The sequence below is a fragment of the Drosophila grimshawi genome, unplaced genomic scaffold, assembly GCF_018153295.1.
Source record: "Drosophila grimshawi isolate 15287-2541.00 unplaced genomic scaffold, ASM1815329v1 contig_1367, whole genome shotgun sequence".
Lineage (NCBI taxonomy): Eukaryota > Metazoa > Arthropoda > Insecta > Diptera > Drosophilidae > Drosophila > Drosophila grimshawi.
The window spans coordinates 11286872-11310799 of record NW_025062889.1 but is presented as its reverse complement, the minus strand read 5'-3'; the positions used below and the strand labels follow the sequence as shown (position 1 = coordinate 11310799).

The window sequence follows — 23928 nt, the reverse complement described above, 5'->3', positions numbered from 1 at the left end:
ATTTTACTTGTGAACGTTTCTTTTATTTTTTGTTTATATTTTTTCTCTCTTCTTCTTCTCCTTTTTTTTTGTTAATTTATTGTACAAAAACACGCAGAGCAGCTGATAAAACTTGGCAAATTCGCGTCGCGTGCTCCGAGAGGGGGACTAGAATATTTTACAACTTAATTGTTAGGCAACTTTAAGCACTAAACTTACACGATACGCTATAAATATTAAAATTAATATTATTATTTATATTATTGTTAATAATATTATATATATATATATAGTATATACTATTGCCCTATGTTGGCTCCGCCGACGAAGCCGCCGCCGCCGCCGCTGCGGCCTCCTGCAGCTCCTGCATCTCCTCCTCCTCGCGGGTCAGCGGCACCGTCGAGTGGTTGTAGAGTCCCTGCGCCATCAGCTGGAGGGCGAGCGGATTCTTGGTGCCACTCGACTTTTTCAGCTTGGCCCGCTTGTTCTGGAACCAGATCTTGATCTGTGCCTCATTTAGACCCAACTCGCCGCTCAGCTGCTGGCGGCGCTTCTCCGTCAAATACCGATTCTCATTAAACTCATGCTGTGAAAATAGAGAGAGAGAGAGAAAGAAAGAGAGAGAGAGAGAGAGAGAGAGAGAGAGCAGAATGAGAGTTAGTCTGTGGCTCTTTGAATAAATATGACTTAAAATATAAAGCTTTTCCTGTCACGATTCAAAATTATTTCTATTTCTACATTTTTTTAAAGTTTAAAGTTTATATGCAATTTATAACAATATAAAAACACTTTTCCTTCTCATATAAAAATTGAATATAATTTTAATTTAGAAAACTCAGATATCCGAAAGACTGCCAAGACTGCTCTAAAACTTGAAATTGATTTGTTTTGTTGGCGAGTGTAGTTGTTGCTGTGATGGACTCACCTTCAGTCTGGCCAGCTGTGCGCCGCTGAAGGCGGTGCGTGGTCGCTTGTCCTCGGACACACTGTTGCCACTGCCGCCACAGCCGGAGTTGCCATCCGGATCGGACTTGTCGCCGCTGCCGCCGCCCGCCGCGCTCGTTGCCGCTGACTTCTTGGGTTTGCGCGTTCGCGGACCTGCCGGAGAGTGTGAGAGAGAGAGAAGGAGGGCAACAAAACGGTCATAAAAATTCCACACGGCGCCGTTAATGGCATCAACATGACTGGACCCTGCCTGGACTAACAACTGGAGTCCTGTACTCCATACGAACTGAACTCAACTGGCTGCCAACTCATCGCGCACACATAAATCCTGGTGCTCATATATGCAATGCTTATGGCCAGCAATTAATTCACATTTAAATGCGCCACAGACACAACCCCTGGCTGGCAATGACCCCGCACCCCACACCCCACAACCCTCATTCCAAACCGGCTTGGCCAAAACAATTAAAGTTTTTGGAAAATTTGTGCGCGTCATTTTCGAAAAGTAATCAACGCAATGACTTTTGACTGTGGCTAATTTTCCGTACAGCAGCAAAGCAAACACCCCCAAAAAATAAAAGAAAAGCTGCCTTCACTTTTCTCTCGACTTGAGTTGTCTTCCATTTAATTAACAGCTGCGCAGCAGACAGGCGCAGAGAATCAACGTCTCGGAGTTGGAATCCTCCTCCACCACGCCCACAATTTGCCCCACTCAATGCGGGTGGCACAAAAGTTTTCTTGTGGGTGGATTCTACCATATATTGAATTGCTATGCAAATAGCCACAGTAGTCGTAAAAAGGGGTTAGTTGGCAGAAGTTGAGCTCGTTTTCAAGAAATAGTTGCCACTGAAACGGAAATGAAGCAATTATGAGGTCTACTAATGGGCATATCTTGCAACCCATAACAACGGGCCACCATTGACCGCAAGTTGTTTCGCTTGCGGTTATCTGAATGTCTTTTGGCTCCACAAATATTTTGTAATTTCAACACTCATTCATCATAAGGCCGTTTTAAGATAACTCGCACACATCTACCTCAAATGACATACAATAGCGACCTGAAAGGAATTTATATTTGAATATAGGATGCATATGTATTCCAGATGACCTCACCAGCTGAGCTTACGACTAATGTAAGCAGAATATCCTCTAAGCAAATTCCAATTCTCTAGCTTCTCTAATCATACAGACAAACAGAGAGACATGATTATATCGACTGTCAATGCAGTTCAGGAATATATATATTGACTCAGAGATGATTACTCCTGCCTGTATCTGATGTTTTTAACCTTAAAACAAGTCTGATCTATTACAATATTCTTAAATTAAGTGTGCTCAATCTTTAGCTTAACTACGTAAATCCCAACTGTATTAAAGATTCCAATGGTAAAAGATATGCATTTAGAAAGAAGTCATAATCAGACTCCTTTCACATCAAATACTGGTTCTCTAACAGAATACTTGTCATATTTGCCTCCATAATCTCACCAATCGTATCTCATCCACTCATCTGCCGCTCACATCAAATACATATTCTGTTGCAGTATTGCCATATACCATATATAATCCTAAATAATCTCATCACATATCTCAGTCACTCATCTGCCCCTCACATCGAATACTTAATCTGCAGTGCATGTTTTAAAGTATTTGGTTGATCATTGAAGCCATTTGGCAGTCAATCTGGCCATCTTGTACTCACTTCGTCCTGCAATGGGAAAGAAAAGAGAAGAAGAAAAACATTAAACTTGTTGTTTAAGCTAGACAATTGAAAATTAAATTTGCTTTTAACGCGAATCAATAAAATATATCGAAAATTGATTAAATTCCAAGCACAAGAAAAGTTTTCGTTCGCTGCGAGAAACGTGTAAAAATTCCAAGCAATGAAAACCCAATTTTCAATCCTGCGATACACACAGAGTCTGTCTCTTTCGCACTCTATCTGTCTCACTCGCTCTCTCTCTCGCGCTCTCTCTGTGGATTTTGAACAACCTTCAAAACAAATGTACCGGAACTAATGGCAACCAAGTCATGCCCTAAGTTAAATCGTTGGAAAAATTGAACAAATCAATTTTGTCAACAAAATGCCGAAGCTGCCAACGGGCGCAAAATTAAACCAGCAAGCAAAAAAGCAACAACAACAACAACAACAACAAAAATAAAAAGAAAACATTAACAGTACATTGGCAACGTGCCTGCACGTGCTTGTCCACAAATTGTGGCAGGAGTGGGTGGGTGTTGGGCGTGACGGCTGAGGTGTTATCACGGTTTTAAATTTCACACGCAGCCCAACAACAGCAACAACAACAACAACAGCAACAACAACAATAGTAACACAAACAACAACAGACCTTGAACATGTCAGACAGCCAGGAGACGACGCGACGGCGACTTTTGCCTCGTCATCGGCCACCAGGCACCCCATAGACTCTGACCCACCTCCCAATAGCCCCCCTTCCGCTACTGAGTAACGCATGTTGCCAAGCAGATAAGCCAAGGGGCACAAGTTGCATACCAAGGCATCGCAAGGACATTGCCAAGGGGTTGCCACAAGCGCACTTGGCAACCTGCCAGTTGCTGTTTCCGTTGCCACCCCTTCAACCGAGCTGTAAGCTGCAACAATTGCTGCTTGCCTCAAATCTGTTGCCCGTTTTCCCACTTTTCTTTTTTCCATTTTTTTGAGATTTGTGATTTATAGCGTGTTAAATTTTTCATTGCTTGCTGCGCGAAATTTGACACAACAAAAAGTTTTTAATGTTTTTTTTTCTTTTTGTTGTCCTTGCCACTGGTGCTGCTGAAAAGGATGAGCTCTAAATGGTCTCTTGTCAAATTGGCTTTAATAGAAATTATATGAACTCAATCAACGGCTGAGCCGAGGAGCAGGGCTGCTTGGTATAATGTTGTCATGGCACTGTAATACTGCACTTATAAAATAATCTATCTTCTATCCACATATTTAAATAGGGAGTGGAGGGTGCATATCTCATGTGTGAACTTTGTTGTTTGAATAGTTATCTTAGCCAAGCTCAACAGTTATAGGTTTATATACGGATTGTTGTCAAGGGCGTATCCAGCTACTCTTGAAGCATTGCCGAGTTTTGTCAAGGAGGGTTGAATAATAAGTTGAGATGTAGGATGTGGATCAACCGAGCTGCCTACTTCCTTGATTATGCAACTAACAAAATGCCAATTAGACATAGACATCATATACAGTCATGGCCATACAAATAGCACGAAAGCATATAAAATGTGCTTGTAAATTTTCCAAACATTTTCCATCAATGCTTTTTGCAGCTTTGCTACTTTTGCTAAAGTTAAGTTTTAACTGAACCCATTTTAGATTTTCAGTGGTCAAAGAATTAATCAATATAATTTATGTATAGCATAAATACATGTTTTCTGTTAACATAAACACTTTAAAACTGGTTTTGAATGGATAATAATAAATAAATTCTTTATACTATTTGAGCTCAAACATTAACATTAACGGTTCGGTTTAACATGCACAGGCAAAAAAGGCATGAATTGCTATTCATTTGCCGAGAGGACATCATAAAAACAAGAGATGCAACAAAAAGCTGCACAAAAACTGGAAGATGTCTTCATCATTGGTTGTTAAACGCAATGCGCAACCCAACTTGGTAAGACACGCTGCCAACAGCCAACAGCCAACAGCCAGCAGCCAGCAGCCAACTGGCAAGCAAACTGGCAAAAAAAAAAAACGAAAACGAAAACAAAAACAAGGGAAACCAACTCAGAGTCAGATTCAGATTCAGAGTCCATTTGGACATATGTTTAAAATAAGCGCATTTGTTTTATTTATGCTTAACATGAGTTGCAAATGCCAAAAACAGAATTTGAGGCGAGACGGAGGCAGGAGTGGAAACTTGGCAGATGAGTTACCAAATGAATGAACCTGAATGAGTGCGCAATTAAATGTCAAAAAAGGAATGGAGATCAAGTGAGCAGCAACCCATGAGATACACACTGGGTTTTGCAGCCTGCATATAGGTTAGTGAGATGAGCGACTTGTGCACTCAAAAAAAAACCAGTCCTAATATTTTACAGAATCATTACGAAATGAGGCCACATTTTAACGCATTTTTATGCCCTTGTCGAGAGTGTGACAATTTTTGCAACACATCGAAGGAGACGTCTCCAATTGTGCAATATTTCCACAGAATCAAAATAAAGCTAACCATTTTTAAATTATTTTTAAATACAACAAAGCATTTTATATTCGAACCAATGCTGAGACATATTCCAAATTGAAAGAGGCATAAAATTGATCATTTGTGGAAGAGAAGTAGATAAAAACAGTAGTAAATTGAATATTCATATTTAAAATACAATTCTCTTCTGTAAAGTCTTGGGTAGAGGGTATTCTGAAATAGTTTTCCCTCGAACTAATAAATTATATATTTTTGAAGATGTTAGCTAGTCACTTGAGGTTATTTAATATTAATGAATTTCGGAAATAATCTCTAATCTAAATTCGAAATTCTGAGTATTAAATTCTTTTGCGAAGTGTAGAAATCGGCCGGTAAATGCCTGTTTTGGGCTTAGGTGATGCACGCAAACAACTTGGCCAAGAAGAAAACGGCCACAACTGAAATTGACTTATAAAGATCTCAAAATAACGGGCCACACACAGCTTCAGAGCCGAGGTTGGAGTCAGAGTTGGAGTCGGAGTCGGAGACTCGTCACAGGGGAACCGGCCGGCCAACTGGCCAGCTGGTTAACTTGGCCCAGACGGCGACTGAGCCATGTAAGCGATATGTTTGACAGTGTCGAAGTGTGGGGCTTTGCTTTAATTTTCCTTCTTCAGCTCGTTCTCTTTGGGGGGGTCGGGGGGTATTGGAGGATTGTTGTTATCGGATCTTGTTGCCCAAATCTAATGATCAGTCAGCTCATTAATAAGCCATAAAAACAACACGTTTGCTATTGGAAATTTAAGCGTGGTGAAAGTGAAAGTCAATTAATCATGACAGGCCATGAAGATGATGAACAGATTAACCAAATTATCGAATGGAGTCGAGGGTAATAACTGAGACAGGTTCTATATAACGGTATATGCCTTTCCCTCAAATATTTGCTTAGCTTAAATAAGATTAAGATATTTTTATATTTTTACAAATATATAAGCAATATCTATTAATAACAGAAATGCCTCTAAAATTCTAAACATTTTGTCAAAACATCCCAACCACAATTCTATATTTTAGATATTGGTTCTACACATTGATTGAACCTATCTACTTTGCATTCCCTGTGTCCATATACCCTTTCCTTTCCCTATCAGCGCCCACAATCAAGTCGCCACCGTTCTTACACCCTACCCAGCCCCCTCGCTTGGAGGCATGACAGGCAAATTAACGCTGCGGTTGCGAATGCTTCATAGGCATTTGCCACCGTTCATTATGATGATGATTGACACGACGATTGATTCGATCGCACGTTAATTGAAATGATTGACACGCCGCAATCACAGTCAAAGTCAAAGCTGCAAGTTGCATTCCCTAGGAATATATATATATATATATTTATGACAAACGATGCCGCTGAAGGAGAAAAAAGAGAAACAGCCAGAAACTGTCAGAGGTTTGTCTATCGCTCAATCGTTTCTTGGCTCAAATCAAAAATAGATATTGCACGCTAAATGGCTAAATGGCTAAATGGCTAAGATGGCATGCGGAGAGGCCACAACTTGTCGCCGTCTCGTCATCATCATCGTCATCGATGTTGTTGTTGTCTTTTGACGGCTTTTCCGAGCTTGCAACATTCCAGCGCATAATCTGCGCTGTCAAATGAAAATATTTAAATATGTTTTTAATTGCTTTATCAATATTGTTGTTGTTGCTGCTGTTGTTACTGGTTGCTGTTACTGGCTGCAGTTGGCTATTTGCATGTTTTGGCCATGTTATGCATAGCAATAGGCCAACCTGTTCGATGCGCTGTGTGCGCCTTTCATCCTCCGCACTTTATTTAATATGCCTCGTTATGTGAAAAGCGTCAAAACATGTTGCACAAAAAAAAATTACAATAATAAAAACTGAAGTCGGCTAAAAGAGAAATGTGAGGAGCAGCTGCACAGACTTAAAGGCCTATTAAATTTGCTGGACTGTAGGCGATTTTTATCACGTACTTACATTTATAACAAATGGAAAAATCCACAGAAACCACAGAATTAAAACAACTATTTTAAGCCTTAATTTATTAAAATGTTTAAAGTCATAAAGGAAAAAGATTTAAAAAAAAGGATACGTATCAAGATAGATATTAAGATACGTATTAAGATATCAGCCTAGACAATATTATCAACCGGAATTTATTGACTGACTTTATGTATTAACTGTAGATTGAGCTTGTTAAGAACACATAAAATTTAAGTACAAATAAAAATATTTTTTTGTGTTTAACTTTTAGGTGTACAATTACCAAATATTTATAAATTAGAAATTGATTTTTTAAAACTTTACCAGCTATAAGAAGAGTCTATAAGAACACTACAAAATATTTGCACAATTTCTCAGTAAAGTGTCAGTGTGAATGCCTAGATTCATTAAGACTGTATTCCCCTGTATCTCCCCATCACCCCTTCACCGTCCAACTGAATAAAACAACTTCATTTAACCTTTGGCAATTTTTCCACACTTACGCCTTAACGCTCCAGCTGGTTGGAGCTCGAAACTCATAAGTAAATTGTGGCGATCGGATCAGATCTGTCTTTTTTTTTTCTCTGTTGGTATCGGTTTTCAGTTTCACACACAGACTACTTGCGAATAACATTGACTTGGGTCCCTGAGCGGGCACTGAGCAGGGCGTTGGGGGAACGGGGGGAACGGGGGGAACGGGGGGAACGGTGAGACCGCACATCGACATCGAAACATAATTGTAAACCACATTTTCCGCTGATATTAGCAAACAATTTCATTAAGCAAAATGCAATCAATACTTTGCCCGTAAGACATCATCAGGTGGCTGTGTTAGGCTCGATATCGATACCAAACTGAAAGTATCTGTATCTGCATATGTGTATCTCTATCTGTATCTGTAACTGTAACTGTAGATGTGCTGATGTGCTGCTGGGCTAATAGACTCGTTGCACGGCTTTTGCAGCTCTTGCAACTTTGAGGTGTGAACATTTTACGCTTCTATGAATATTTCGACTAAATTAGCGCCACTTCTATGGCCTCTCAATTAACGCAATAGCAATCGATAGTACCCCATCCCGTTCCCCTAGTTCGGATTACTCAACACAACTCAAATTGAACTTTCACTCTAATGAACTCATCAACTATAGCTCCAGATCTTTATGTTTTGAGACCACCCCAAAGCCTGTCGGTTTTTGATTGTTTTTTTATTCGTTGCGGTAGTCAACAAAACAACAACGAAAAAAAAGGGGCAATCGTCATAAACATAGAAATTAAGGTAAAGAGCGAAGAACTTCCCGAAAACAAAAAGATCGAGAGACTATTTTGCCTAATGAATATTAAGATTACGAACGCGCTCAAACCATTGTCCAAGGCGAGAGAAGAGAGATCAACGATCAGCGATCAACTTTTGACCCATCCGAAAGAAGTTCGACTTTTGACGTTGTTGTTGTTCTTGTTTGGCGTCTTGGCGTCTTGGCGTCAGCCACCAATAATTTGTAGATCAATAAATGTTCGCTTTATGGCTCTATTAGTGGCTCATGCTGATAGCACTGGACCAAAGTCTCGGCTCTTTTTAATTACGATCAACGTGTGTGGCAGCGCCAAAAGGAATTCAGCGAGCATCCGTGCCGAGCCAAAGGCAGCATAAAAAACAAATATGCGAAATAAGTATGTTCACACTATGGCCACCCAAAAACATTAACATCAATCTTCCACGGATCAAAGATGCAAAACACTTGAGGACCACACCGATGACGATGACCATGATCATGATCACGATGATGATGATGACGGCGTTCTGTCAGCTCAGGGGAAAAATAAAGCAACAAAAAAACATAAAACCCAAACAGACGCCGACACATGAGCATAATAATGATGATCAGCATGATGATGATGATGATGATGATCGCACATGCGCATCGATGCAGAAGATGATCAAGAAGACGACGGCTGAGACCAAGTCAAAAACGCAGACAAAGTCTCGACTGGGGCAGCAATATCAGTGTCTGAACTTGGGTTTGCCTCTCTCTCTGGGTCATTCTCAATGGGAAGCTTCAGATCTGCAGCCAAATGAACGCTACACCCCAAACTGTACGGCATATTGGCAATTATTCACATGACTTTTTGTATTTTCAATCTAATCCAATCTAAGACTTTTCACTGCAATTACGAATGGTTGCCTCAACTGATATCTTTGATAGCTTTGCATTCAATTTTCTGTTTGGGTTGCCTAGTCGCTGCAGCTCTGCCATTAAAGTGTAGGGTATGAAGCATGTTAAATCTGAAAATGTCTTAATAAAACAATTAATAGCACAGCTGAGCTCATAAGTTTTTGTGCAGAGCGCATGATCACAAGAGCTCAAGCACAGGAGCGCATTCAGGCGCTTTGGGGGTAAGGCAACATTGATAGGATTCTTAGAAGACCATGTATGCAAATGATATATCCATGATGATTTGAATAAATCCAACATTTGTTGATATCAACTATTGATGAAAGTGGAAGGTTCTTCTGATTTCAACTTCGTATTTATGAGCTTCAGTTAATGTGAAATAAAACCATTATTTGCCGTATAATTACTTTACTTGCCTAAATAATCATATTTATATCGACTACTTAAGAACTCCTTTTCTATTATTATTATTTTAATAAGCATCTGAAGAGATAATATGATACTAATTATTTATTACCGAGGCAGTCATCCATAACTCAAAATTCATATCTCCATAACTGTAGCATGTCTATGGTTCATAGAACACACAACAAAAGTTACTTAAATATATTTGAGAAACAAAACTAATTAATGTATACAATTAATCAAGTTGCACACTTATCTCAAACTTTTCGTCAATTGAATGCTGCGCTCCTGAACTTTTATGTCTGTTTTTCCAGGCAACGGCGAGCGTATATATCGTATATCGTATATCGTGTACGTGTACTATAAAGTAATTGAAAAGCACAACACAGATTGTTTTAAATATATATCCACCGAGAGCCGCCCAAGTTGACCACCTGTGCGGTGGCTCACCGGTGCTGTTGGCTTTGCCCGTGCGGATTTATGACCCGTTGCCAAGCTGCCCTCGCCCCGTACCGCTCCCCACTGGTCCACTACAGATTTAAGCCAGGTTTCGTCGCTGTCTTTGTGTATGTGTCTGTGTGTGTGTGTCTCTGCTGATCCAACAGTTGGCGCTCTTCGCTCAAAAAGAGACGTCTTCGGCTCTTTGCGCGTTGCTGTCTGTCTCTTATGCTAATTTTGAAAGGCCCAGTCGAGGCTGAGCCGTAGCCTCAGTCCGAGATACCCATGTGGACCACACACGTTGACCGATTCGCATGCCTCGCATCGTTGTGGCGCAGCAGGGCAAGGGACAGAGCGATGGGTAGGCGGGGAAGGGGGGAATATGAATGGGCAACCGCTGCTTTTATGGGGACCGAAAGTATTCGCCACTGGGTTTTTGGTTTGATAAATTATCGATAAAATGATGCGATCACTTTTAATTTGGTTTAGTTTACCTACCGCATTCTTGGCCAAATTAAAAGCATAAAATACACACACACACACACACAAAACACACACAACATACAAACAACAACAACAACAACATCGGGTCTTTGAATTTAGATCTGTGACTGAAAAACTGAGCTTGATTGAAGTTGTTGCCGCCGTTTGCCGCTGCGGATCTCTGCAGACCCTCAGAGAGAGAGAGAGAGAGAGAGAGAGTGAGAGAAAGAGAGAGAGATATATCTTTACAGTCTGTTGTTCTTAATTAAGTTATCAAAGTTTTTATGACGTCAGCAGCTTGCAGGCAAACTGTGTGTATGTGGATGTGTGGGAACTGGCATCTGCAACTGGCGCCAGGGCCGCATAGAAGTTGGTATAATGAATGATTCTGTATATATATATATATATATATATATATATATATGTGTGTGTGTGCTGTGCAGTGTTTGGGAATGTGAATCGTTTACTGAGCTACTTCTTGACAATTTCTACTCAATTTCCTGCCTGCCTGCTGCCTGTCCGTCATGTTTACAAAAGGCAGGCAAGGACGAACTTTTGCATACCCTGCACAAGCTTCAATTCACTACTAAATAACATATATATATATATAGTCAACAGCAATAAAAAGAACTAGAAGTTTTTCGTTTAACTTCCAGACTTATTTAAAATTAAGCAGATTTTAATGATTTACAAGATATGTGTTCTATGGATTATTTTATGGAATCTTTTATATATAATTACTTAATTGACTAAAAATATTAAGAAGCTTAATAATAAGCTTGTCCAAGTAGAAAAGTAATACTTAAGTAGTAAATGAATAAATGATAATTTATGAATGCATAACTATAAAACTCTAATTGGAAAAAGTTGATACGGCAATAATCGTTTTTATTCATAGCTCATAAAATGCTCACTGTACTTATGAAAGCAATTCTATAAAGCTGAGATCAGAGCAATGCTTCACTTTGTGCAGTAAATAATAATAATAATCTTAAGAAATTGCACTTAAAACTGATAACATATTCTGAGCACACTTCTCATCTATTTCTTAGACAATTGAAGGGTTTCAAATCCGATGTGCTTTCAGCTGCATAGCAAAAAAAGTATATAAAAAACAAACCCTATATATATTAAATAAACAAGGTGCTGCTGCCTGATTTTGCACAGTCAGTGCAACCCTATCGATTGCATCTGAAGGCTTATCCAATTGTTAAAATTCTCACGCTCCTCGCTGGCGACTTTTAATTACAATCGAACCGCTGAATATCGATCGATTTGTGGTTGTTTGTCTCCCCGATTCTCCAGTTAAGAGTCTCGAATCTCCGTCCCTTAAATGGCCACCGAATGCGCCTTTAATTAAGTAATTAGTGACGAGGCGAGGCGAGCGCACAAAAAATAAATAAAATACCAAAAAACAAACAAGAGGACAAAAAAAACACAAACAACAAAAACAATACAAAAGCAAACTCAGAAAGATAAAAAATGCAATTCAATTTTCGCTGGTAATCTCGGCTTCAATTTCAACTGTCATCGAAGCTGAAGTTTATCTGCCTCCCTTCCATCCTCCACCCACCTCACTCCCTCCCAGCCTCTGTTTTGTGTTATCCTTTCTGTAATTCCGCCCCGTAACAGATAGGGGGGAAAAAAAACGAAAAACTGTCATTTGTCTATTTTTAACAGACACGCCGACATGAAGGATTTAATTAAATTCAACTCGAGCTGACAGCTTCCATGCAGCTTTGATAGCTCACAGAGGCGGGTGGATACAGAATCCGGATCCGTATCTAAACAGTCTATGTGCGTGTGTGTGTTAGTGTGTGTGTGTGTGTGTGTGTGTGTTAGTGTGTGTGTGTGTTGCTGTGAGTGTGGCACAAGTATCTGCGTCTGCTGACGCTCAACTTTCGATTTGTTGATTTTTGATGCATCCACTTTGTTGACTTTTCGCTCTGTTGCAAAACTCGCATTCATTGTGAATTCGAGTTTTGTGAAGTGTATTTGCAAAGTGTTTAATATGCCATTTGATTTTCTAATTGAACACAAGTCGAGTGGGTTCGACTAGGAAATATCTTGAACCCAAGTCTATACCTATCATGAGTCGTATGCGTCTAAGATATTCAAGCCAACCTATATTGTATATTGAATGATTTTCTTCCTGATCTCTCTGCAATTTGTACATAGTATCAACATTATTATCTATGGCTACACAGATTTATATATTATGAATTTATTAATATTTATTTATTATAAAATATACATAAATAAATTAAATTTTGATTTCCAGTAATTAGTTGAAGTATTAGTTGAATTGAATGTTAATTTATAAAGAAGTATCCCAATTTCCTTAGTAACTCTAAGTGCAGAAATTGTCTATTTAAAGTGTACATTTTAAGTGCTGATTAAGTTTAAATAATGTTGAGTAGCACACAGTTCAATTAAACTACTTTCGAGTTACAGAATGTCAACTTGTTATTATTTATAACATGTAATCGTAATCAGATATTATGCAGCTCGACAATTGCAATTATCTGCGTGTGTCTGCTTCAATTTTCACATTATTCATGCACGACATTAAATCAAATTCTAATGACTCACTTTACAGATAATTACATTCGTGGTTGGCAAGTCTAAAACAATCCTGCCTAAGCCAACCCCTTACCCCTTACCCCTTACCCTTTACGCCCACATCATATGCACAGCACAAACTCAATTAGCCAAAATGAAAATGTCACCGTCATAATTTCATGAGCCAAATTGGCCGACTGGCAGCAACAACACAACAATAATAACTATTCCACAACTTACAATCAGCGCCAGTTGTTGCATGCCACCAGCCACAACAACAACAAGAACAACACAGCATTTTGCATATAAAACCAACAAAAAAAAAATAACTCGCGTTGGTAGCATAATTAAGAACACGAGTTGGCCAAGTTAGTAATAGACATATAAATATATACCCACACACACACACACACACGTACTTATTTTTGTGGTTATGCAGCTTGTTGGCCGCGTCAATCAGTCAACATGCTGCTGCAATTTAATGGCTAAAAGCCACCACGCTTTATTTTTGTATTTTGTTAGACAAGTCAACTCGAAATCCAGTTAAGATCGTTCGTATCTGCCGGTTTTGGCCATTTATGAAATGAAGTTATTTTGTTGCAGTTACAATTGCAGCTGCACCTCTGCTAAACAACAAAAACAACAGCAACAACAAGTTTGACAGCCACTTTTAAATGAGTTATTAGCCTCAAGTTGACGATTTTCGCGTTTGGCAACAAGTTTATTTTTCTACTGTTTCATTTTTTTATTGCCTGTCTATGAGATATTTGGCAACGCCCATTTAAGTAGCTTCCTTGCGCAATAATCTAGCCACAAAATGGTTGTAGACTCCCCCAAAGCATTGAGGGGCAGAACAATTGAAATTCGTGTTTATCTTGCACGCTCATCATAAGCCCATAAGCATAAACTCTCAGTTAATATCCACAAGCCACAAACCCACCCTCCACCCTCCCTTTGAGGCCAAAAGCAAATAGACTCTGACACATCAGGCAACTGCCGCCCCCTGGCTGAGTGTGTCGACAAGATAAGCCGGCATTCATGAGACCATTTAAGCACTTGAGCACAGCAGCAGCACGTGGCAGCAACCACAACAAGCAGCACAGCAACCCAAGCCAAACCCCCTGATGAGGGTGCAAATATTGGGAACATGTTGTGAACAAGTGTTAGCCATTTTAATGGGAACACCCTGTTTTCTACAGCAGCTAATACAATCGATCATCAGTTGGCAAAAAGAAATGTGCTTTTCATAAGTCCTTTAATATAACAATATATTTCTAAAATATATCAGTTACAAGATATTGCTCTAAGCCAATAATAACTTAATTTAATCGCATTCTTGCTGCAATCCATTCTATATACAAGTAAGATTTCTGCTACAGATTTAATATATTTACTTCAAGAGTATGAATTATAACTTCACACAGATTAAAGTAAAGGATTCATTCTTAGTGCATCTAAATAAATAGAAATTTAAAATTAAACAAACAAAATTACTAAAAATCATTTAAATATACTGGTAATAAGATAAAATAAGCTAGTTTCTTAGCACAGATAAATATACCTTTAAACATCCTCCCCTTTCCATTTAGCCCCTTCTCATTTGCATTGATTACTGTTGTAGGAAATTAATTAAATTTTTTTGGCAACTTGAGCAACTTGTTGAGCCAAATTGAACGCTTTTAATGGCTGCCCATCAATTTGGCTGCTGTTTGTCTGGCATATCGCATTTCATTTGTAATCCATTTAATACCCTTTAATACCCCCGCTCTCCTTTCACTTATTCGATGTGCTTTGTCACGTTCTTTGAAGCAGGGGGAAACTTTTCAAATTGGCAGCAAAATTAAATTGTTTTTCATTTGTTACTTGGCCAGAATCATGCGCAATCATTGCAGCAACCCTCGTGTGTGTGCCACTAACAATGTTGTGCAATGTTGCGTATGCGCAATATTCTCAATGAATCGAAATCGAAATCGAAGTCGAAGTCAAAACAAATGGAATAATTGTCGCAATTACATTTCAATTACTTTGTACAAAAAGCGACTGTCGCTTGCCACAAAAGACCAAATAAATAATACGGTCAGACAGTTGACATGGCTCAGTTCCGCCACTAACATACATATATATATACATATATATCTATATATATTTATATATGTATATATACAGTATATAGACGTGTTCTCTATTTAGAATCCATTGATTATTCAAAGTTGGCAAAGTTGTGACATGTTTTGGTTTTTGCGGTAGCTTGTTGGACTTGTTAACACGCTAAATGTGTCTGCTACACAAAATGTATCTGTATCTGTTGCTGTTGCTGTTGCTGTAGCTGTAGCTGTAGCTGTATCTATAGACAGCACAGCCACAGAATATTAATTACCCGCAACAAACGGGCAAGGAGACAGTCAGACTGGGAGACAGACAGACTGGGAGAGGGATAGAGCATTTTAATTCATTGCCTGCTGCAGTTTCGATTCGATTGCAAGTTGAGGTTTCTCACACAGTGATTGATACGCCCCGATCGGCCAGTTGTGCAACATTTTTATTGAAATTGAAACAATTTATGCACGCAATTAAATCGAAAAAGAGGCTGCTCCTGCTGTTGCACTCTCAATGAGGACTCTGTGGCATGCAGCTAAATTTGTCTTCTCGCTGCTGCATGTGCTGCATTCACAATGTGGTAACTGCCAATTGCCAACTGCCAACAGCCAACAGCCAGCTAGCAGTCTCATAGAGGAAGTCCAGTGGCTCATTAAGGCCAGCAAGCCAAAGCAAAATCTATTTGAGGCGTTTATTGCTGAAAATGCAGTTCGCAGCAACAATAGCAACAACTTCAATCAATAACAAACATTGTTGTTGCATTTGGCGCCATGAATAAAGAAATTAGCGTCATAAAATATGTCGGGAATTTCGCATAGAAAGTAAGGCTCAGTTGCAATTTATAACGCTTGCCACGTTTGTGCCCCAAATACAAGTTGTGCAATTGGAAAATCCATGCAATATTCAATCACATAAATCAATCCATAAGTCCGCAAGTCCAGTTGCAAGTTATTCGGAACTGCATTCAGCATTTTAACAATGTATCTTTATATCTTTCTCTTGATTTATCAATTTGTCACAACTCAATTACTGCACTACATATGGAGTTACGCTGGATATATATTTTTTAATTAGCTGAAAGTCAGTTATGCCTAAACAGGTATTATTTTACAGTTTAAAACAAAGGTTAAAATAAAATTTTAATAACATTGGATTGCATTTGAATTTCTTACTTAATTAAATTAAATAAAGCAACAGGCAAACAGATATTCTCAAGTTTTACTCACTTTTTCAAGAGTATAAATAATTACATCTAAAAGAATTGATAACATACATATTGAATTCTCATAGCAGTCTGTACTATTAATAAGTTTGACTATTCTATGATTTTTTAATAATATTCTTAAATCTCTAAAATACCCCAAAAATAAATCAATACTTTCCCAATGCATATTGATTAATATTGCAGCATCACATTGCATTCAATGTGTAGTTTTAATCCACAAGTTGCCAAACTTATTTTATATATAAATATATATCGTCCAATATCTGTCCTCTTTTAAGCCATATCCATTGATATGTGGATAGATTAAAGCAATTTTAGATGCGATTCAAACTCGTTTTCTATGGCTGAATGCACTTTGCTTATCGCATTGAGTTCAATTGCATTTGAGTCTTGAAGTCTGTCATCATTTGCTGGCTATTAGCATATCATTAAAGGGGATCACAACTCGATAGATGCCACATGCCGCATGCATACTTTCTCCACGTACCCCACGTCTCTCTTCCTCTCCCTCTCTCTGTCTCTCTCTCTCTGTCTCTATCTCTATCTCTATCTCTCTCATGCCCATTAATTATGTGTGCGCCGTCATAACAATAATTCTTAAAGACGGCAAGGGGAAGGGGTGGCGCTGTGTTTTATTCTCAGGCCGCTGTCGCTGCGATGAACATGTCCGATAAGATATCAAGATACATTTCAGTTGCTCTCTTTCTCCCTCTCTCTCTCTCTCTCTCTCTCTCGCTTGATCTTTGTGAAGCGTGTAAGCCAAAGAGACACACAAAAAGATGTCTCATCTTTGGGCTTAATTACTTGCACGCGTGCTAGAAATTTATATGAGCAGAGAAGACGGTCGTCGCCTTTCTTCCATCCTCCCTTCCCCCCTCCCCCTCCCCTCGTGCTCTGGCGACACTTGTGCTCGGGTCTCGGGTCTCAGTCTGGGTCTGGGTCTGGGTCTCTGCTGCTGCTGTTGCTGCTGCTGCTGCGAAGACGAAGACGAAGACGTCTCACTTAGTCAAGTGGCAACAGCTGCAGCCAAAAGCTTACCCCTTCCACTTTCATTTCGAGCAAATACTACAAGCATATTTGTATGTGTGTATCTGTGTGTGTGTGTGTGTGTGTGTGTGTGTGTAATTCTTGCGCTTGAGTTATTTAAATCTGAGAGCGCAGAAGAACTCTTTTGGCACAACACAAAGTTTGGTTGGGAAATGTCTGATTTGGTTGACCAACATGTAACTGGACTTTTGGCAAACATTTATATATATCATAATTAAATTTATATATAATCTTTATCTACTTTCATTACTGCTCAACATTTGGATTTATGTTAAAATATATCCAAGAAAGTGCCAATTAGCAATTTAAATTTAGTTTTTTGGTTATTTTAAATAAATTTAAATTGAATATAATAAAATTGGAATTGGAATAACTGAAAGCATAATATTTAAAACCCAAATAAAAAATATATATATTTATTAAAATACTTTTCAGACTGTACAGAGTGTGTTAAAGTCGACTTAAGAATTGTATTTAATGCATTTATTAATGTATATGCATATTTTTTGCTCGTGTTGCACAAGTTATTTCTTGGCCATATGTTCAAAGTTGCTGTTGTTGTTGTTGTTGCTTGTAGCTGGCAACGAATGCGGATTTATTTGTATTTTTAAAATGTTGTTATTATTATTGCTGCTGCGGCTGCTGCTGCTACTGTTGTTGTTGAGGACCCACAGCAACGTTTCTTGACATCGTTAATTAACACATTAACATTTGGCAAGAGCGTCAAGTTTGTTGCCGCATGCATAAGCCATCACTTGCACACACAAACACACAAACACACACCAGACACACACACAGACACACACACACTGACACACATTGCTGAGCTCTGATGAGTTCATTACCAAACTAATTTCAACTTAAATTAAACTTAACGCGAAATGATCGTCATCAGCAAAGCAAACAAAGAATCAAGGCGCAAAAACAAACAAAAGCCAACGAACAACAACAACAACGAACAACAACATCAACAACAGGAGAATAACAACTGTAAAAGGGGCAAGGAACAACTACGAGAAAATAAAAATGTTTTAATTTGCAGCTTCTGCCCATTTGAGCGGAAAAAATCAAAGGCGTAAATGCCGCGGCAGCCCCAAAAACCACCAACAACAACAACAGCAGCAACAACAACAACAACAACTACAGAAAACAGCAACAAAGGCAATCGTCCATTTGCGTTGATCGCTGACTTCGCTTAAGCGCGCACTCTCGCTCTCTCTCTCACTCGCTCTCACTCACTCGCTCTCACACACTCTCTCGATCTCCAACATGTTCGAAGCGTAGCGAAGAGTGCTAGAAGAGAGCTGCGTGCAGATTACACGAATCGAGTATTTACTGTTCTTGTTGTTGTTGCTGTTGTTGTTCATGCATTGCCTTCGCTCACATCCGTTTTGTATTGGCGACAGCGCCCTCTCCTCCTCCCCCTCCCCCTTACTCCTGTCGTTCTGCTGTTATTAATAAAGACCACACATTTTGACAACGAGAGGACCACCCAAGTGCAGCTGCTGCTTCTGCTGCCTACAGCTGCTGTTGCTGCTGCTAGCATCGACGCAGACGCAGACGCAGACGTCGCAACCTCTTCGCTCATAGTTGGCTGCCCTTTGCAATTTAAAGGCCTCGCTTAATTATATGCGACCAGCGGGGAAACGAAATGCAGCCGCACTGCGACGAGGCGCCCGTTTTATTGTTGTTGTTGTTGTTGTTGCTTAATTCCCCAATGCTTTGCTGAAATGCAAATTGTTTTGAATGCAACCCCCACGAGCAGCGCAGCGCAACGCAGCAGAGCGGAGAGCGGAGAGTGGAGAGTGGTGAGTGGTGAGAGCGAGATGCCTATCGGTGTTTTGTAATTACAATTGAGGGTAAATATTTATGGTCGCTGCTTGCGTGTGGTCAGGCATGGTTAGTTGACAAGCGCCCGCTCCCCTCTCACACACACTTGCTTGATCAGGGAGAGGGGAGGAGGGTAGGAGGGGCAGGGCCTGACGATAACGTAATCTTGTTTCAATGGCGCCCACCAGTTAATAAAAATGTCAACTGCAAATGGCATTATGCAAATAACCAACAAGAATAGCACGCAAAAAACTAAAAAAACTAAAAAAGAAAACAAAACAAGCCACGGCAGCAGCAACAAGAACAACAACAACAGTAAAAAGAGGCAGGCAGCCGCAGCTAATCCCCAATCAATCGGGAATGACAACAGAACAGATAAAAACAGAAGCAGCAGCAGCAGCTACGACGACAACTATCGGAATCAGGTGAATTACACTGCCCAACAAAATATATTTTCACTGAGTGGCTATTAAAATTATGAGATGGCTTTGAGTCTTTAAATTGATTCTTCAATTAATAAATTATTGAGCTTCAAACAATAGGGGTATACCTTGAAATAAATCCATCTATAAATCTAAATATCTATAAATCTATATATTTATCTATTTATATACATTAGAAGACAATTTAAAAATATGTAGGGAAATTCTTTAAAATAGTAAAAATGTAATAATTATTTATAGACACATACAAATACCAAAAAAAAAACTAAATTTCTTATATATATTTATTATATATTCCATATAATAAGTCTATGTCGAAATCCTATGTTCAAATTTAATTGCCTTCTAATTGACAGGGTATCAATTGATCATAGATTTCTCTTAAGTTTAAGTTTCAGTTTAATTATCAAACTTTAATGTCTAATGCCCTAATTTAAACTGCCTTCCATTTGAAGAGTGTAATTTTCTTGTAATCTGTCGCATCTGTAAATCTGTTTACAATGTACAACATAACAACACAAGAGATAAAAAAAAGTAACACGAGAATTAACAAAGTTTTTCTTGTTGTTGTTGTTGTTTGTGTCGCACAGTGCTGTTAATATTGTTGTTGCTGCTGTTCCACTGTTGCTGCTGCTGCTCTTTATTGTTGTTGTTTTTGTTGTTGTAGTTAGCAGCCTTCATTTACAGCCGCCAGCAGCAGTAGCAAATGGGAAAAGGCAACAACGACAACGGCGACAACAACAGCAACAACAACAACAACAACAGCAACAACAACAACAGCAACAACAACAGCAACAACAACAGCAACAACATCAACAATAAAACAGCGAGGACCACCCCTAAAGTAGCCTCAATTCTCATCCTCATCCTCCGGTCTCCAGCCTCAGCCTTTTGGCTCCATTCTGACTTCCTTGGTGGTCCTTCCTTCCTTTGCTGCCTCTGCCTCTGCCACTGGCACTGCCTCTGCCACTGCCTCTGCCTCTGTCTCTGCTCCCATTGTTGGCGGATTTGCCAAAAGTTTTGACGCCGTCCACTGCCGACTGCCAAGTCGCAAAAGCTGCAAGCTGGTTTCGCTCTCTTGTGACTCACAGAGGGAACTCCTAGGTGGACCTAGCTGTGTGTGGTCCCCGTTGACGTACTGAATCATCGCCGGCCAAAGCAACGCAGCAGCAAGCAAGCATCATCATCATCATCATCATCAGCAACATCATCATCATCAGCAACATCATGATCAGCAACATCAGCATTATGATCATGCTGATTCTTCATTATTGTGTTCTTGTGTGCGCCCCAGTTGCGGGTGCGTCTTTTGGTCACTGATCTCAGCCAGGCCAGACGGAAAACGGAGGAGGACGGACGACGGACGACGGATGGCGGACTCTGTTTCAGCTTGGGCTGTGATCGCGGCACAGATCTCCAATTAGCCTGCCTTCTGGTTGATGACTTAATTAAGTCTGTGTGGCGCCTGGCAGTGCATTGTTGCCGTTGCGGCTGTTCTTGTTCTTGTTGTTGCTGTTGTTGTTGTTGTTGTTCTTACTCTTGTTACTGCGGCATCGAAATCGATTGATTTGTGCGCCAGCGAAAGCAAAACAGTGGCAGCCACAACTGGCATAGCAAAACGGGAAATAGGAAAGAGGGAACAGCGAACGGGAACAGGCATTTCCCTTGCCAATACACTCAGAAAAATAGATCAACTATAATCAGCTAGAAGTAAGAAGGCTTAAGTTGGCTGCAACTAGAAAATCGACCTGAAGAGGCTAACAAATAAATAATAATAATAATCGACCAAAATCTATTTAGTTTTTCCTCTCAGAAGCACTAATTGGATGCATATTTCTGAATATTAAACTTTCTATAAAAATTAAAAAAATATTCTTTTATGTAAAAACATTTTATATATATATATAAATTATAGTTGTTAGATTCATAATAAACGTGTTAAAATATGAAATAGAATTGAAAAAAAATATTTCATTTTTATATTTGTTTCTAGAAATTTCTTTCGACAAAATCAAACATCTTCGGAATAATATATATCTGTGAAAAATAACACGAACTGCCCTCGAATTTTGAAAAGAGTTCTAGGTCAACTATTTTCGCCCATGTAATTTAATTGAAGAGTGGCTGCTGCTGCTGCAGTTCAAGTTGAGAACTTGCTTGAATGGGGCACAATGCAACTGCTTGATTTATATGCGTAGTCTTCCCCACACACACACACACACACAACACACACGGAGACACACACACACACACAGACAGACACAAGTAGAGATCACACATGAAGCATTATCCCCCTTTTAGTCTGGAGAACTGGCGAATCTTTGCCAGAGCAGTTTCATTTCGAGGCTATCGTCTGCATCGTGTTTAAGTGTTTTTCAGCATTTTGTGACATCTTTTGCGTCACATTTGCAATGTTGTGAAATATTTTTGCAAATCTCAGTCGGTTGCTGGCGGCACCACGCTTTGAGAGACGCATTGTGGGTGGGCCCCCAAAGAAGATCGTGGAAATAAGCTTCTACTCTTTAATGGCTTACAATGAAAATTGTATATGGAGACTATTGAAAGTCTTAGAGTGTGTGGAGTGTGTGTCTGTGTGTGGTCTATGAGTATCTGTCTCGTGAGGTTGATTCAATGACTCAGTCAGGCAGTCAGGCAGTCAGTCAGTCAGTCAGGCAATAACAGCATTTTGGGACAGCTTGAAGCACGCTTAGGCCAAGCTGTTGTCTTTTTTTTTTTTGGTTGCACCACAAACTTTGACGACAGTTGCGGGCGTGGTTGGTTTAATGGATTTTTAATGACAAACATTTGGTCAGCCAGTTGGCTCGAAAGTGAAAAATAACTCATTTTGTAGCCCAGTTCCCCTTTTGACCATGTAATCACATAATCACATACTAACAACATCAGCCAGCCACAAATGGCCACGACTCTTAGACTCTTGCTTAATGTCAAAGAAATTCACGACAATTTTTAACCGCCCACAATTTAATAGCAATCACTCGACTCGACTCTGAATGGGAATGCGTGTGAGTGATTGGGGCACTGGGCTTGGGATTTGGGGTATACATCTGGGTTCTGGCCCAACTGGAGCGCAATGATTCATTTGATTTGGTTGCCTGGTTGCATTGTAAGCACCCGTTTCCATTTTAGTGCATATCTATCTTGTTGACTCGGGTGGATCATGTTTACTTTGTGCTGTCATTTGTCAGTTTTCGCTAAATGCCATCTCAGCTGGTCCATCAAGCAGGCAGTCAAGTTGTTTCACATACCCTGTCACACAATTCAATTAACAGAGACTAGTCGCATGGAGGAGGAGTTTATCTTTTAGCTCAAAAATTGCATAGAAAGTATACTTAGTCTAGTCAAAAGATTGGCTAATAAGAATCATAATCTCAGTTTTCTTAGATGAGAAACTGAATGTTTTCGTTGGTTTCAACTTTAAAAGTAAAAGCGAATTATTTGGGACTTGGCTTAAGACGCCTTAAAGGATTACTTCAGTCGAATTTGAAGTCCTGTCATTCCGTAAAATTCTCAAAATTGTGTCTAAAACCGAAATCGAAATAGATTATAGCAAAATGAAAGTCAAAATAAATGTAGCTGGTCCTAGAATTTTCTCAAAATACTTTAATAGTTACATGGGAACTGATTGGGAATCTGATCAATTGTTTAGTAGTAATATAAGTAATATATAATACATATATATATAAAAAAGGTCTCCAATCAATAAGCAAATTCTCTTTTAAATTTTTATAATAAACAAAAGAAATTATTGACAAGGATTTCAATTGTTGGCTCAAATCAAAAATCTGACTTAAATTATGGAGTTTAAGTCGCAAGACACTTATTGAAATTGTAGCAAAAAAGAGCCAGCCAAACAAAAATCTACCATAGGAAAATTCTTAAAGGGTATCTCATTGTTGAGTTTGCCATTTAGTAAGTTTCTCGCTGATTGTTGATGATGAGCGTGCCTCGCTTGCCGCATGCCAGCGATTCTCGTTGCGCTTCGTCTTCCGCTTCTTCTTCTTCGATTTAGCAGCACTTGTTCAGGCCATCAACAACCTCCCCTATAACCCCCCCATACCCCACTCCACATGCAATCCACCTGGTTGGCTATTTAAGCCATTTTATCGCGTCTATTCGCAGCTTAGACA

At 39.3% G+C, this 23928-nt stretch overlaps 1 protein-coding gene across 1 annotated transcript in view; it reads right to left on the bottom strand.

Annotated features, from left to right (window-relative positions):
* Window positions 1-286: 286 nt before the first annotated feature.
* LOC6559546 (homeobox protein invected) overlaps window positions 287-23928 on the bottom strand; it is a 45255-nt gene continuing 21613 nt past the window's right edge. The window contains exons 3-5 of the mRNA XM_032735366.2: window positions 2627-2632; window positions 905-1077; window positions 287-565 (exon numbers count right to left, since the gene is read on the bottom strand). Of these exons, the coding sequence (XP_032591257.2) occupies window positions 287-565; window positions 905-1077; window positions 2627-2632 (458 nt within the window). The remainder of the gene's footprint in view (window positions 566-904; window positions 1078-2626; window positions 2633-23928) is intronic.